At 44.4% G+C, this 13,796-nt stretch overlaps 1 protein-coding gene across 1 annotated transcript in view; it reads right to left on the reverse strand.

Moving 5' to 3' along the window:
- LOC129836021 (inactive tyrosine-protein kinase 7-like) overlaps positions 1–13,796 on the reverse strand; it is a 190,290-nt gene that overhangs the window by 40,168 nt on the left and 136,326 nt on the right. Inside the window, exons 4-5 of the mRNA XM_055901759.1 lie at positions 12,511–12,695; positions 10,211–10,358 (exon numbers count right to left, since the gene is read on the reverse strand). Of these exons, the coding sequence (XP_055757734.1) occupies positions 10,211–10,358; positions 12,511–12,695 (333 nt within the window). The remainder of the gene's footprint in view (positions 1–10,210; positions 10,359–12,510; positions 12,696–13,796) is intronic.

Genomic DNA, 13,796 nt, shown 5'->3' on the forward strand with positions numbered 1-13,796 from the left:
ACTTGAACCCTGTGGCACCCACATAGAGACTGTCAGAGGTCCGGACAACATGCCCTCCGATTTGACACACTGAACTCTATCTGAGAAGTAGTTGGTGAACCAGGCGAGGCAGTCATTTGAGAAACCAAGGCTATTGAGTCTGCCGATAAAAATGCGATGATTGACAGAGTCGAAAGCCTTGGCCAGGTCGATGAAGACGGTTGCACAGTACTGTCTCTTGTTGATGGTGGTAATGATATCGTTTAGGACCTTGAGCATGGCAGAGGTGCACCCATGACCAGCTCGGAAACCAGATTGCATAGTGGAGAAGGTACGGTGGGATTTGAAATGGTCGGTGATCTGTTTGTTAACTTGGTGGAGTGTGCTAAAGCAGTGACTAAAACAAACTTAGGGAGGAGGCTACTACTGTTAACATGCATGAAACCAAGGCTTTTACGGTTACAGAAGTCAACAAATGAGAGCCCCTGGGGAATGGGAGTGGTGCTGGGGGCTGCAAGGCCTGGGTTAACCTCTACATCACCAGAGGAACAGAGGAGGAGTAGGATAAGGGTACGGCTAAAGGCTATAAGAACTGGTCGTCTACTGCGTCCGGAAGAATAGATTCAAGGCATAATATACAGACAAGGGTATGGTAGGATGTGAGTACAGTGGAGGTGAACCTAGGCATTGAGTGACGATGAGAGAGGTTTTGTCACTAGAGGCACCAGTTAAGCCAGGTGAGGTCATTGCATATGTGGGGAGTGGAACAAAAGGGCTATCTAAGGCATATTGGGCAGGGCTAGGGGCTCTACAGTGAAATAAGATAATAGTCACTAACCAAAACAGCAATAGACAAGGCATATTGAAATTAGGGAGAGTCATGTGTAGCCGAGTGATCATAAGTTCCAATGAGTAGCACTAGATGAGTCAGGGAGCCAATTCCGTAGTCGATGCTACGCTAGGCGAGCTGGAGACACGGCGATTCAGACAGCTAGCCGGCCGAGGCTAGCAGATGGGCATCTGTTGACGTCGCAGCGGAAGAGCCTGTTGAAACCACCTCGGACAGTTACGTCGGCAGACCAGTCGTGATGGATCGCGGGGCTCCGTGTCGGCAGTAAAGGTTCCAGGCCAATTGGCAAAAGAGGTATTGTAGCCCAATAATTGGCTGGTGGATGTTTTTGGCTAGCTGGGAGATGGGCCTAGCTCCAGGCTAGCTCCAGGCTAACTAGTGCTTGCTTCGGGACAGAGACGTTAGCCAGGAGTAGCCACTTGGATAGCAGCTAGCTAGCTGCGATGATCCGGTGTAAAGGTTCAGTGCTTGCAGTAGGAATCCGGAGATGTGATATAGAAAAAGCAGTCCGATATCCACTGGGTTGATTTCACGTTGTGCAGACTGGCAAAAATTGACCGGGTTGAGGCTGGCTGATGTCCGAGTTAACGGCAAGGACGGCTAGCAGTGGCTAACTGACTACTAGCTAGCAGCTAGTTAACTAGCTAGCTTCTGAAGGGGGTTACGGTTCTAAAGTATAAAAATAGCAGATCCGTACCACATTGGGTGAGGCGGGTTGCAGGAGAGTATATTCAGTCCATAGATGGAAAGTGAGATTAAAATATATATCAAGAAAACGATATATACACGGGACAAGACAAAATCACACGTCCGACTGCTACGCCATCTTGGATAAGTGGGCATGGCATTGCAAAATGGAGTGATAGCCTTCCTTCTTCAAGATCCTTTTTACCCTGTACAAATCTCCCACTTTACCACCACCAAAGCACCCCCAGACCATCACATTGCATCCACCATGCTTGACAGATGGCGTCAAGCACTCCTCCAGCATCTTTTAATTTTTTCTGTGTCTCACAAATGTTTCTCTTTGTGATCCGAACACCTCAAACTTAGATTTGTCTGTCCATTTCCAATCTTCCTCTGTCCAGTGTCTGTGTTCTTTTGCCCATCTAAATCTTTATTTTTATTGGCCAGTCTGAGATATGGCTTTTTCTTTGCAACTCTGCCTAGAAGGCCAGCATCCCGGAGTCGCCTCTTCACTGTTGACGTTGAGACTGGTGTTTTGCGGGTAATATTTAATAAAGCTGCCAGTTGAGGACCTGTGAGGCGTCTGTTTCTCAAACTAGACACTCTTATGTACTTGTCCTCTTGCTCAGTTGTGCACCGGGGCCTCCCACTCCTCTTTCTATTCTGGTTAGAGCCAGTTTGCGCTGTTCTGTGAAGGGAGTAGTACACAGCGTTGTACGAGATCTTCAGTTTCTTGCCAATTTCTCACATGGAATAGCCTTCATTTCTCAAAAAAATAATAGACTGACGAGTTTCAGAAGAAAGTGCTTTGTTTCTGGCCGTTTTGAGCCTGTAATTGAACCCACAAATGCTGATGCTCCACATACTCAACTAGTCTAAAGAAGGCCAGTTGTATTGCTTATTAACTCAGCACAAAAGTTTTTAGCTGTGCTAACATAATTGCAAAAGGGTTTTCTAAAGATCAATTAGCCTTTTAAAATGGTAAACTTGGAATAGCTAACACAACATGCCATTGGAACACAGGAGTGATGGTTGCTGATAACGGGCCTCTGTACACCTATGTAGATATTCTATTAAAAAACTCAGCAGTTTCCAGCTACAATAGTCATTTACAACATTAACAATGTCTACACTGTATTTCTGATCAATTTGATGTTTTTTTAATGGACAAATATAATTGACATTTCTTTCAAAAACAAGGACATTTCTAAGTGACCCCAAACTTTTGAATGGAAGTGTACTTTAATCTATGGAAGATGGAATTAAAATTGCAGAACTAAAAGTTAAATGAGGACAGGCTACAACACCAAGAAAAAGTATAAGTCATTTCAACCCTTACATGGTGACCAGACCAGGCACGCGCTTGTTCCCTGTTACATGCTGACCACACCACTTGCATTACGTGCGTGAGCGTTGCAAAATAAATGTACACATACATGTTATTCAATAATTTTGTCCAAACTGCTTGCGCGAGTCTACGATCGTCTGCATAGCCAGGCGCTAAAATAGAACTTGGTTCTATTTTTGACACTTGATGCGCTGCAAGTCCCGCCTCTCACATCTCATTGGTTTTTAGGAGCATGTACCCACGTTGGTGATTGAAAGATGAACTGAAGAAGAAAACTGAAGGAGGAGAGATTACTAGAAACAAACTAGTTTTACCGTTTTATCTGTGGATTAATTGTCGGAGTAGAGGACCTTGTGCATTTCAGGTAAAATAACAACCCAATGTTTATATCCCAGGACAAATTAGCTAGAAACGGCAAGCGGAAACGGGAATTGTCATGAATGTTTAATGCTTTTCGACCTGTCCCCAAATGAATATAGTTGGTTCAGAGTTTGTTTTGATATTTCAACACGCGTGTCCTGAGCGCTTCTGGTGTGGGTGAACAAAATCTCCGTGCGGACGCTTTGGTCAGCATGTTAGGAGTGGGACGATTTTTCGGCTACAAATATGGGGGATCAACATTTATTTCTATGCAATGTAGTAAACCGTAGCCCAGGGTTCCCCAACTGGCAACTTGTGGTTTTATTTGACCCCCCGGGCCCGCAGCTGTATCTAGTTGATGATCCCTGCTATAGCCTAATCATATTTATGACGGAAAATTCTGCCCTGTGTTTCTCCGTCCATGCTATAGCAGGGATCATCAACTAAATTCAGCCACAGGGTGCCACCCACCCATTTTTTCTTGAGCTGACGGTCAGGAGCCGGAACTTAATTACAAATCATTTGTAGAGTGCAATTTTACCCAAAGAATCCCAAACAGACCAAAAGCATTTCAAACCGTGCCTACATTTGTATACGATCACGTGTCTATTATGCGTGGGAACACTTAAGAACAGATTTCCAAAATTAAAATCACTTGGCGCTGATTTCCAGGTGTTTTTACAGTCTTATGTCCAACAATGAAAACACAAAAAAATTATATAACAATTTTTGCTCAGAAATCTTGGGGTGCCAAATAAAATCGGCTCCAGTTGTGGAACCCTGGGCTACTCTATTTAATTGAGACCACATGCGCACCTGGTCTCGCATGTATGGCTACTGACCTTGAAGCAGCGAGAATGATAAGAGCGGACACTTGCACTTTTTCTTGAGATACCTTCTGCATATAGAATATACACTTCTGCATATAGAATATACACTGAGTGTACAAAACATTAGGAACACCTGCTCTTTCCATGACTGACCAGGTGAATCCAGGAGAAAGCTATGCTCCTTTATTGATGTCACTTGTTAAATCCATTTAATTTAGTTCAACTGAAGGGGAGGAGACAGGTTAAAGAAGGATTGTTAATTGAGACTTGGATTGTGTATGTGCCATTTAGAGGGTAAAAGGGCAAGACAAAATATTTAAGTGCCTTTGAACTAGGTATGGTAGTAGGTGCCAAGCTCACCGGTTTGAGTGTGTCAAGAACTGCAACGCTGCTGGGGTTTTCAGCTTCAACAGTTTCCTGTGTGTATCAAGAATGGTCCACCACCCAAAGGACATCCAGACAACTTGACACAACTGTGGGAAGCGTTGGAGTCAACATGGGACAACATCCCTGTGGAACGCATTAGACACCTTGTAGAGTCCATGCCCTGACAAATTGAGGCTGTTCTGAGGGCAAAAGGGGGTGCAACTCAATATTAGGAAGATGTTCCCGAATGTTTTGTACACTCACCGTATGGCCTACCATTTAGGAGGACGATTTGCAGGCAGAGACAAATAATTGGGGAATCAATATTTATTGAAAATTAAAAAGGTGGAACGCTCGCTCACCACGGTAGCCTATTCACACATTGCACCTCGACTCACGTTGGTTGAGCACCCTCCGCTTATTTTCATTGATTTATTTTTTATTTTTTTTATTTTACCGTTATTTTACCAGGTAAGTTGACTGAGAACACGTTCTCATTTGCAGCAACGACCTGGGGAATAGTTACAGGGGAGAGGAGGGGGATGATTGAGCCAATTGTAAACTGGGGATTATTAGGTGACCATGATGGTTTGAGGGCCAGATTGGGAATTTAGCCAGGACACCGGGGTTAACACCCCTACTCTTACGATAAGTGCCATGGGATCTTTAATGACCTCAGAGAGTCAGGACACCCGTTTAACGTCTCATCCGAAAGACGGCACCCTACACACAGGGCAGTGTCCCCAATCACTGCCCTGGGGCATTGGGATATTTTATTAGACCAGAGGAAAGAGTGCCTCCTACTGGACCTCCAATACCACTTCCAGCAGCATCTGGTCTCCCATCCAGGGACTGACCAGGACCAACCCTGCTTAGCTTCAGAAGCAAGCCAGCAGTGGTATGCAGGGTGGTATGATGGGTGCATGATGGGTGGACTACTACTACTTTTGTGATTTTCAAATGTTTTATTATTATTTAATTTTTTTCAGCGTGTGGTGCAGAACCCTCAGCACCCCGACTTCCCGCGGCTATGAGGAGAGGTAGCCCACTGGGCACACACTGGTTGAATCAACATTGTTTCCATGTAATTTAAATGAAATTAGGTTGAACCAACATGGAATAGACGTTGAATTGACGTCTGTGCCCAGTGGGAGGCTACTGAACTTGAAGCAGTGAATTCTGAGTGTGTGAATAATGTGACAAATACATTTGAAGTCGGAAGTTTACATACACTTAGGTTGGAGTCATTAAAACTCCTTTTTCAACCACTCCACAAATGTCTTGTTAACAAACTATAGTTTTGGCAAGTCGGTTAGGACATCTACTTACTTCTACACAAGTAATTTTTCCAACAATTGTTTACAGACAGATTATTTCACTCATAATTCACTGTATCACAATTCACTGTATCATAGGTCAGAAGTTTACATACACTAAGTTGACTGTGCCTTTAAACAGCTTTAGAAGCATAGCTTTAGAAGCTTCTGATAGGCTAACTGACATAATTTGAGTCAATTGGAGGTGTACCTGTGGATGTATTTCAAGGCCTACTTTCAAACTCAGTGCCTCTTTCCTTGACATCATGGGAAAATGTAAAGAAATCAGCCAAGACCTCAGAAAAAAGTCTGGTTCATCCTTGGGAGCAATTTTCAAATGCCTGAAGGTACCACATTCATCTGTACAAACAATAGTATGCAAGTATAAACACCATGGGACCACGCAGCCGTCATACCGCTCAGGAAGGAGACGTGTTCTGTCTCCTAGAGATGAACGTACTTTGGTGCGAAAAGTGCAAAACAATCCCGGAACAACAGCAAAGGACCTTGTGAAGATGCTGGAGGAAACAGGTACAAAAGTATCTATATCCACAGTAAAACAAGTCCAATATCTACATAACCTTATAGGCTGCTCAGCAAGGAAGAAGCCATTGCTCCAAAACTGCCATAAAAAAGCCAGACTACGGTTGGCAACTGCACATGGGGAAAAAGATTGTACTTTTTGGAGAAATATCCTCTGCTCTAATAAAACAAAAACTTGAAAGACTTTAAAAAGCATTTGCAGCAAGGAGGCCTACAAACCTGACTCAGTTACACCAGCTCTGTCAGGAGGAATGGGCCAAAATTCACCCAACTTATTGTGGGAAGCTTGTGGAAGGCTACCCGAAACGTTTGACCCAAGTTAAACAATTTAAAGGCAATGCTACCAAATACTAATTGAGTGTATGCAAACTTCTGACCCACTGGGAATGTGATGAAAGAAATAAAAGCTAAAATAATCATTCTCTCTACTATTATTCTGACATTTCACATTCTTAAAATAAAGTGGTGATCCTAACTGACCTAAGACAGGATTTATACTAGGATTTATACTAGGATTAAATGTCAGGAATTGTGAAAAACTGAGTTTAAATGTATTTGGCTAAGGTGTATGTAAACTTCCGACGTTAACTGTATGTGCTTTTAAGACAATAGGTAGGCTAATGCATACGAGCAGAAAAACGACCGTTTCCAATACTACCCTACCAAGCAAAAAGGCAGTAACTGCTCATTTGGTAGAAAATTTATTAATGTAATTTTTTCTACATTAAATACATGCTTAGTCATATGGACAAGTATCCTGCCTCTATTGTGTTCTGGCCGAAAATGTGGGTCATGTTAGCAGTAATTGCATAAAGTTACTGTGAAACCAAGGTAAATAAAAGGCATTTTTTTCAGTTCCACGCTATGAGCAGTTACTGCCTTTTTGCTTGGTAGGGAATAATAATGTGCTGGACAACGAAAATATGTTCATCCCAAATTTGTCTGTCTGACCGCCCGCTCCCAACCGCAGCATGAGAAATGCTGACCACACTGCAGTGATCTCTGTCGGGACCCGCAGCCCTATACCTGGGGTTGTTCGGCATGCACAATTACTTGTAGAGATCAATGACTGTCAACACAGTTACATGCAGTTCGACACTCAAGGAGAGGACCCATCAGTTGTCAAAAAATAAGAGGTATTTTCGAAAGGTAAAAAAAAAATACAATATGACCCCCCCCAAAAATGTGAACGGGCTATTCGTAACATTTAAATCGATTTTCTGACCAATGCATGCTACATTTGGATCGTTTTGGTGTCCGCAGACTGATGTACTTGTATCTTAAACATTTGAATCAAGGATCAATGTGTTTTTTTTAACATCCCTAATAAATGGCTCCTAGCTTCCATCGCTACTTTCTGTCCCTAACCCTGACCCTAAAACTGAAACTAAATAATATCAAAACATTTTTTTATAAAACACAACTAAATAAAAACCAGTAAAGTGGATCTGAAAACTAACTGAAACTAAACAGAATTTCAATTAAAAATCTTAAAACAAATAGAAATAAAAAAAACGAATATAAAACACTATAATATTAAAGTTATTCCCCACTTCACAGTCTCACTGCTGAGTCGACATCAGCAGGGTCGCCTAGCCCCATTCTGACAATCTCATTACAAAATAATGCCTGTTGATATCCTACTCCATCTCATCCGTTCAACGCACACAATCTGTTCCTTTAATCAGTTTGTTATAGAAAGAACCAATGACTTAATCACTCCATGTAACAGGCTGCTTTCAGTGCCTATCATGCACTTCATTTGTGCTAGGCTACATTGCCTGAAGGTATACTCAGGTTGTGTCCCAAAAGGCACCCTATTCCCTATTTATTGCACTCATTTTGACCAGGGACCATAAGGCTATGGTCCAAAGAAGTACTCTGTATAGGGAATAAGGTGCCATTTGGGACAGCGTCACAGAGGTGGATGTTAGACGTAAAATGAATTGGTGAAAATCCATCACTTACATGTTGACATAAAACATTCTGTCAGGCTGTTTGTATCCACAAGGCCTCAGGTTTACTAGCCTGGCTGATGTGACTCACCTGTTACACAGCGAGGGAGAGTTGTGACACACTGGTCTGGACAGAAATGTGTTTGTTGGTGCAATATTCATGCAAAAATTGTCTTGAGCTTTGATTGGTTCTCTCAAATGTGAATTTTTCCTGGGGCGATTTGAAAATCCAACAGTCGTTTTTGAAAGGGGGCAGTGCTCTGGGGTTGTCCATGTGGGTGTTTAAGTGAGAAAGACACAGAGGAGAACTAATCAGTAACAAAGCACGGCATCGTGCCGACAATATCAAAACAGCCTTTCCAGAGTTTGGTGTCAGCCAGACTACAGGTTTGCCACCGGTGATGAGGAACCTTTGAAAGCTCCTTCAAATCCCGACAACCTGCCCACTCGACCCAATCCCCTTCTCCAGACCATCTCTGGAGACCTTCTCCCATTCTTCACTTCCCTCATCAACTCATCCCTGACTACTGGCTGCGCTCCCCTCCTCAAGAAACCAACACTCTACCCCTCTGACGTAAAAAACGACAGACTAGAAACCCTTTTTTCTTTTCTTTCCAAAACACTTGAGCATGCGGTCTCTGACCAACTCTCTCGTTATCTCTCTCAGCACAATTTTCTTGACTCTAACCAGTCACGCTTCAAGGCGGCTCACTCAACTGAGACCGCTCTCCACTGTGTCACAGAGGCTCTCCGCTCTGCCAAAGCTGACTCTGTCCTCATCCTCCTAGATCTATCCGCTGCCTTCGACACCGTGAACCATCAGATCCTCCTCTCCACCCTCTCAGGGTTGGGCGGATCAGGCTCTGCACACTCCTGGATTACATCCTACCTGGCAGGCCGCTCCTACCAGGTGGCATAGAGAGAATCTGTGTCTGCACCCTGTGCGCTCACTACTGGTGTCCCCCAGGGCTCAGTTCTAGGCCCTCTCCTCTTTTCTCCTTACACCAGGACACCCGGTTCTGTCATATCCTCACATGGCCTCTTCTATCATTGCTATGCAGATGACACTCAACTACTCTTCTCCTTCCCCATGCTGACACCCATGTGGCGACACGCATCGCTGCGTGCCTGGCAGACATCTGCGCTTAGATGTCGGCAACCCCACCTCAAGCTCAACAAAACTAAGCTGCTCTTCCTCCCGGGAAAGGCCTACCCACTCCAAGACCTCTGCATCAAGGTTGACAACTCCACGGTGTCCCCCTCACAAAGTGAAAAGAACCTTGGCATGGCCCTAGACAAAACCCTGTCATTCTCTGCAAACATCAAAGCAGTGACCCGCTCCTGTAGGTTCATGCTCTACAACATCTTGGCCATCCCAGCCTTACGGGAGGGAAGCTTCAGCTCAGCCCAGTCAAAGCTCTTCTCTGTCCTGGCACACCAATGGTGGAACAAGCTTCGCCCTAAAGTCAGGACAATGGAGTCCCTGCCCATCTTTCAAAAAAGTCTGAAACCCTACCACTTTGAAGAGTATGTTAAATAACTCTCACAGCACCCCCTGGTCAACAGTAGTACAGAGAAGCAATAGGGTGCCATTTGGGACGCAGACACTTTACAATTGCATTACACTGCACAGTTCCAGAAATCACATTCCTTAGCATGCAACATTACCCTTCCAATTCATTAAGGGCTGAGCTGTGATAACAAACAAAGAGCTATAGATGCCAACACAGGGGTTCCACCTCACCGGGGTTCCACCTCACTGGGCCTCAAAGAACTCCAGTTACACATACGCCACACAGACAGACAGAGGAGGACAGATCGCCTTGGACAATGGGCTATTTGAAGAGGAGGTGGAGGAAGATCGAGGTTGTGGAGGGGGAGAGGTGGAAGAAGAGATGGAGGAAGAGGTAGAGGAGAGGAGAGGGGGAATGGAGGCGTAAACAAGGTGAAAAGGAGGGTAGAGGACGGGTGTCTACCGGGACTTGTTGGTGAGAAGTTCAGTGTCATAGTACCACTCCACAGTGGGCTCTGGGACAGCGGTGAACTGACAGTGGAAGACAGCCTCCTCATTCTTCAGGACAACCTGGTCCCTTGGGGTCACTACTGGCCGGGGGAAACTCTTATCTGAGAGAAAGAGACAGAGAGACACATCACTACATCTGTGGGCATCAGTCCATAAAAACACAACACACACACAACAGATGCACACGCATCACAGACTCATGCAAAACACACACACTCACACACGCAAAACACACACACACACACACATTTCATACCAGGTTTTACTCAACGTTGCTAACAGCAGTGTGAGGTAGGCAGGGGGCCTTCAGGAGGTTCAGGATGTCAACACCTCTCGGCCCCAGGGAGACGTGATGAGGTCAGTAAGCACATTCCATAACTAGGCTCACGGCAAAACCATGACAGGGCATCCACCCCCCCCTACATCACCGGAACCAAACAGGCCATTCTCCCCTATCTTCTCTCCCCTATACCAATAGGTCCTTTGATAAATAAAATTCATCTTGTAATTGTTAGAAAGATTCCAGAATGTCTTCTTTGATTAGTTGACAGACATACTGTAATTAAAGGCAGGCCCAGATTCTAAACCCTGTTTTTAGGCCCTAATGGTCTTATGTCAGTTAGCACAACATTCGTTTAGGGACTGCGGATCGTGTAGCAAGACAACGGGGCCTAACAGGGCATCCTCTCTCCCCTCCTCCACCACCAGAACTTGTCTGCCAGTCAAACACACCCACTCTCCAGGCCCTGTTTTGGGCTGCAGCTGGCTTGGCGGTGCCCAGTGAGGTGTCAGAGTCAGGGTTTACCTCTAAATGCCTCGCCACAGCTTAGGTCAGAAAGTGCAGACTGCAGCGCTTTAAATGTGATTTTGGACATTCGTGTCTAATGCCCCTAATCCAGGTCTATGGATAAGGCTCTTCAGATTTCACAGCCATAGAGAGATGTGGGTGCCAGAAACACCATTAGGGTGTTCTAAACAGAGCAAAGCTGAACGCTAACTGGGCAGAGCAGCACACACCTGGGCAGACCTTGATTAAAATACTATTTGAAATGTTTGCTTAAGCCTGCCTTAAGAGTGCCAGGTGGACGGAGTTTGGGCTTTCGGGAATGTTATATTGGTTACATTGCGACAAGCAAGCTCAAGCAAGCATTGGAAAATGATTTCAAACATTATTTGAACCCTGGTTTGTACTTGTGCCACCCACACAAGTGGGCAGGACATACTGTACTTAGGGACCTGTCCAAAGCTGTCTGTCAACTATTCACTCATACTGAAGGACTATGGGAGTGCACTGCGCAGCAGGTGGAAACTCAACAATCATATTTTTATTTATTCTCTCCATCCAAGTGCTAATCCGGTGTGCGTGCGGTGTGGTGTGTCTATGCGTGCATGCGTGTGTGTGTTTAACAGCACAGGTGGCTAATTGGAGTGGAGATCAGGTTCCTCCCATAGATGTGCTCCTGACTGAGTACTCTATTTTGTGTGGTGATGTACTCCGGGGCACATTTCCACACACACATACTGTGTAATGAGCAAAAATGTATACAGAAACCAGGACAAAAACACAGGGACTCATACTGTGAAATTGTGCTTATTGAAACACAACAGAATCACGGGCAATAGAATTCCGGGCAATAAACTGAGGAAGCTAATGTTTATATGTACAGCACCTTTACAATAAGTGGATTTGTGTGATTTATAGTGCGTGTGAGAGAGTGGCTGTGGCTACTTACATAACGGTAGGCCCTGTAGTAATCTCATTACAGGCTCTCTCTTCACACTAACGGTCCACAGCTACACATTCACTGCAGAACAAATCTCATACTGCCGCCAGGCCTCTAACAGGCCTATCAGGTGACTAAACACACCATGGCAGGTGTGAAAATATTTAAGAAAAGTGGAAAATATGCTAACACGCCATAACCTTTCCTTTGTTTTTATTAACGCCACACTGTTGCCTGGCTTCAACAGAGCAGCAGGCACACATTGTGTGTGTGTGTGTGTGTGTGTGTGTGTGTGTGTGTGTGTGTGTGTGTGTGTGTGTGTGTGTGTGTGTGTGTGTGTGTGTGTGTGGTTCAACTCAGTAATGGGGCCAGATTGCCAGGGGTACCAAAGTGTGTGCGATGTCAACAAAGAGAACAGGATTATGAAGCAGCATTTACTGGGAAGCGGAGCCCACACACACATATACTAAAACACACACACACACAGGATAAACGTGCACAGACAAAAACGATGCATGCACACACAAACCTATGATGTTGAGGGTGAAGTTGGCGTTACTGCACACATGGCCGGCTGCATTCTTGGCACAGCAGTAGTACAGGCCGTTGTCGTCGGGGCTGGCGCTCTTGAAGGTGAGGGTGCGCTCTTTGTTGTTGATTTGATGGGTCTTCTCTGTCAACCTCATCCCATCCCGAAACCACTGGCACGTAGGCCTGAGGGGGAAGGAGAACAGAGGAGGCAGATCAGTGGAAAGTAAAATTCCGTATTTCATATTACAATACACAAACTGTAATATACAGTTGAAGTCGGAAGTTTACGTACACCTTAGCCAAATACATTTAAACTCAGTTTTTCACAATTCCTGACATTTAATCCTAGTAGAAATTCCCTGTCTTAGGTCAGTTAGGATCACCGCTTTATTTTAAGAATGTGAAATGTCAGAATAATAGTAGAGAGAATGATTTATTTCAGCTTTTATTTCTTTCATCACATTCCCAGTGGATCAGAAGTTTGCATACACTCAATTATTATTTGGTAGCATTGCCTTTAAATTGTTTAACTTGGGTCAAATGTTTTGGGTAGCCTTCCACAAGCTTCCCACAATAAGTTGGGTGAATTTTGGTGCATTCCTCCTGACAGAGCTGGTGTAACTGAGTCAGGTTTGTAGGCCTCCTTGCTCGCACATGCTTTTTCAGTTCTGCCCACAAATGTTCTGTAGGATTGAGGATGGAGCGGCCTTTCAGGTTATGTCGATATAGGACTTGTTTTACTGTGGATATAGATACTTTTGTACCCGTTTCCTCCAGTATCTTCACAAGGTCCTTTGCTGTTGTTCTGGGATTGATTTGCACATTTCGCACCAAAGTACGTTCATCTCTAGGAGACAGAATGCGTCTCCTTCCTGAGCGGTATGACGGCTGCGTGGTCCCATGGTGTTTATACTTGTGTACTATTGTTTGTACAAATGAACGTGGTACCTTCAAGCATTTGGAAATTGCTCCCAAGGATGAACCAGACTTGTGGAGGTCTACAATTTTCTTCTGAGGTCTTGGCTGATTTCTTTAGATTTTCCCATGATGTCAAGCAAAGAGGCACTGAGTTTGAAGGTAGGCCTTGAAATACATCCACAGGTACACCTCCAATTGACTCTAATGATGTCAATTAGCCTATCAGAAGCTTCTAAAGCCATGACATAGTTTTCGGGAATTTTCCAAGCTGTTTAAAGGCACTGTCAACTTAGTGTATGTAAACTTCTGACCCACTGGAATTGTGATACAGTAAATTATAAGTGAAATAATCTGTATGTAAACAAT

Source organism: Salvelinus fontinalis, chromosome 37 (genome assembly GCF_029448725.1).
Source record: "Salvelinus fontinalis isolate EN_2023a chromosome 37, ASM2944872v1, whole genome shotgun sequence".
NCBI lineage: Eukaryota > Metazoa > Chordata > Actinopteri > Salmoniformes > Salmonidae > Salvelinus > Salvelinus fontinalis.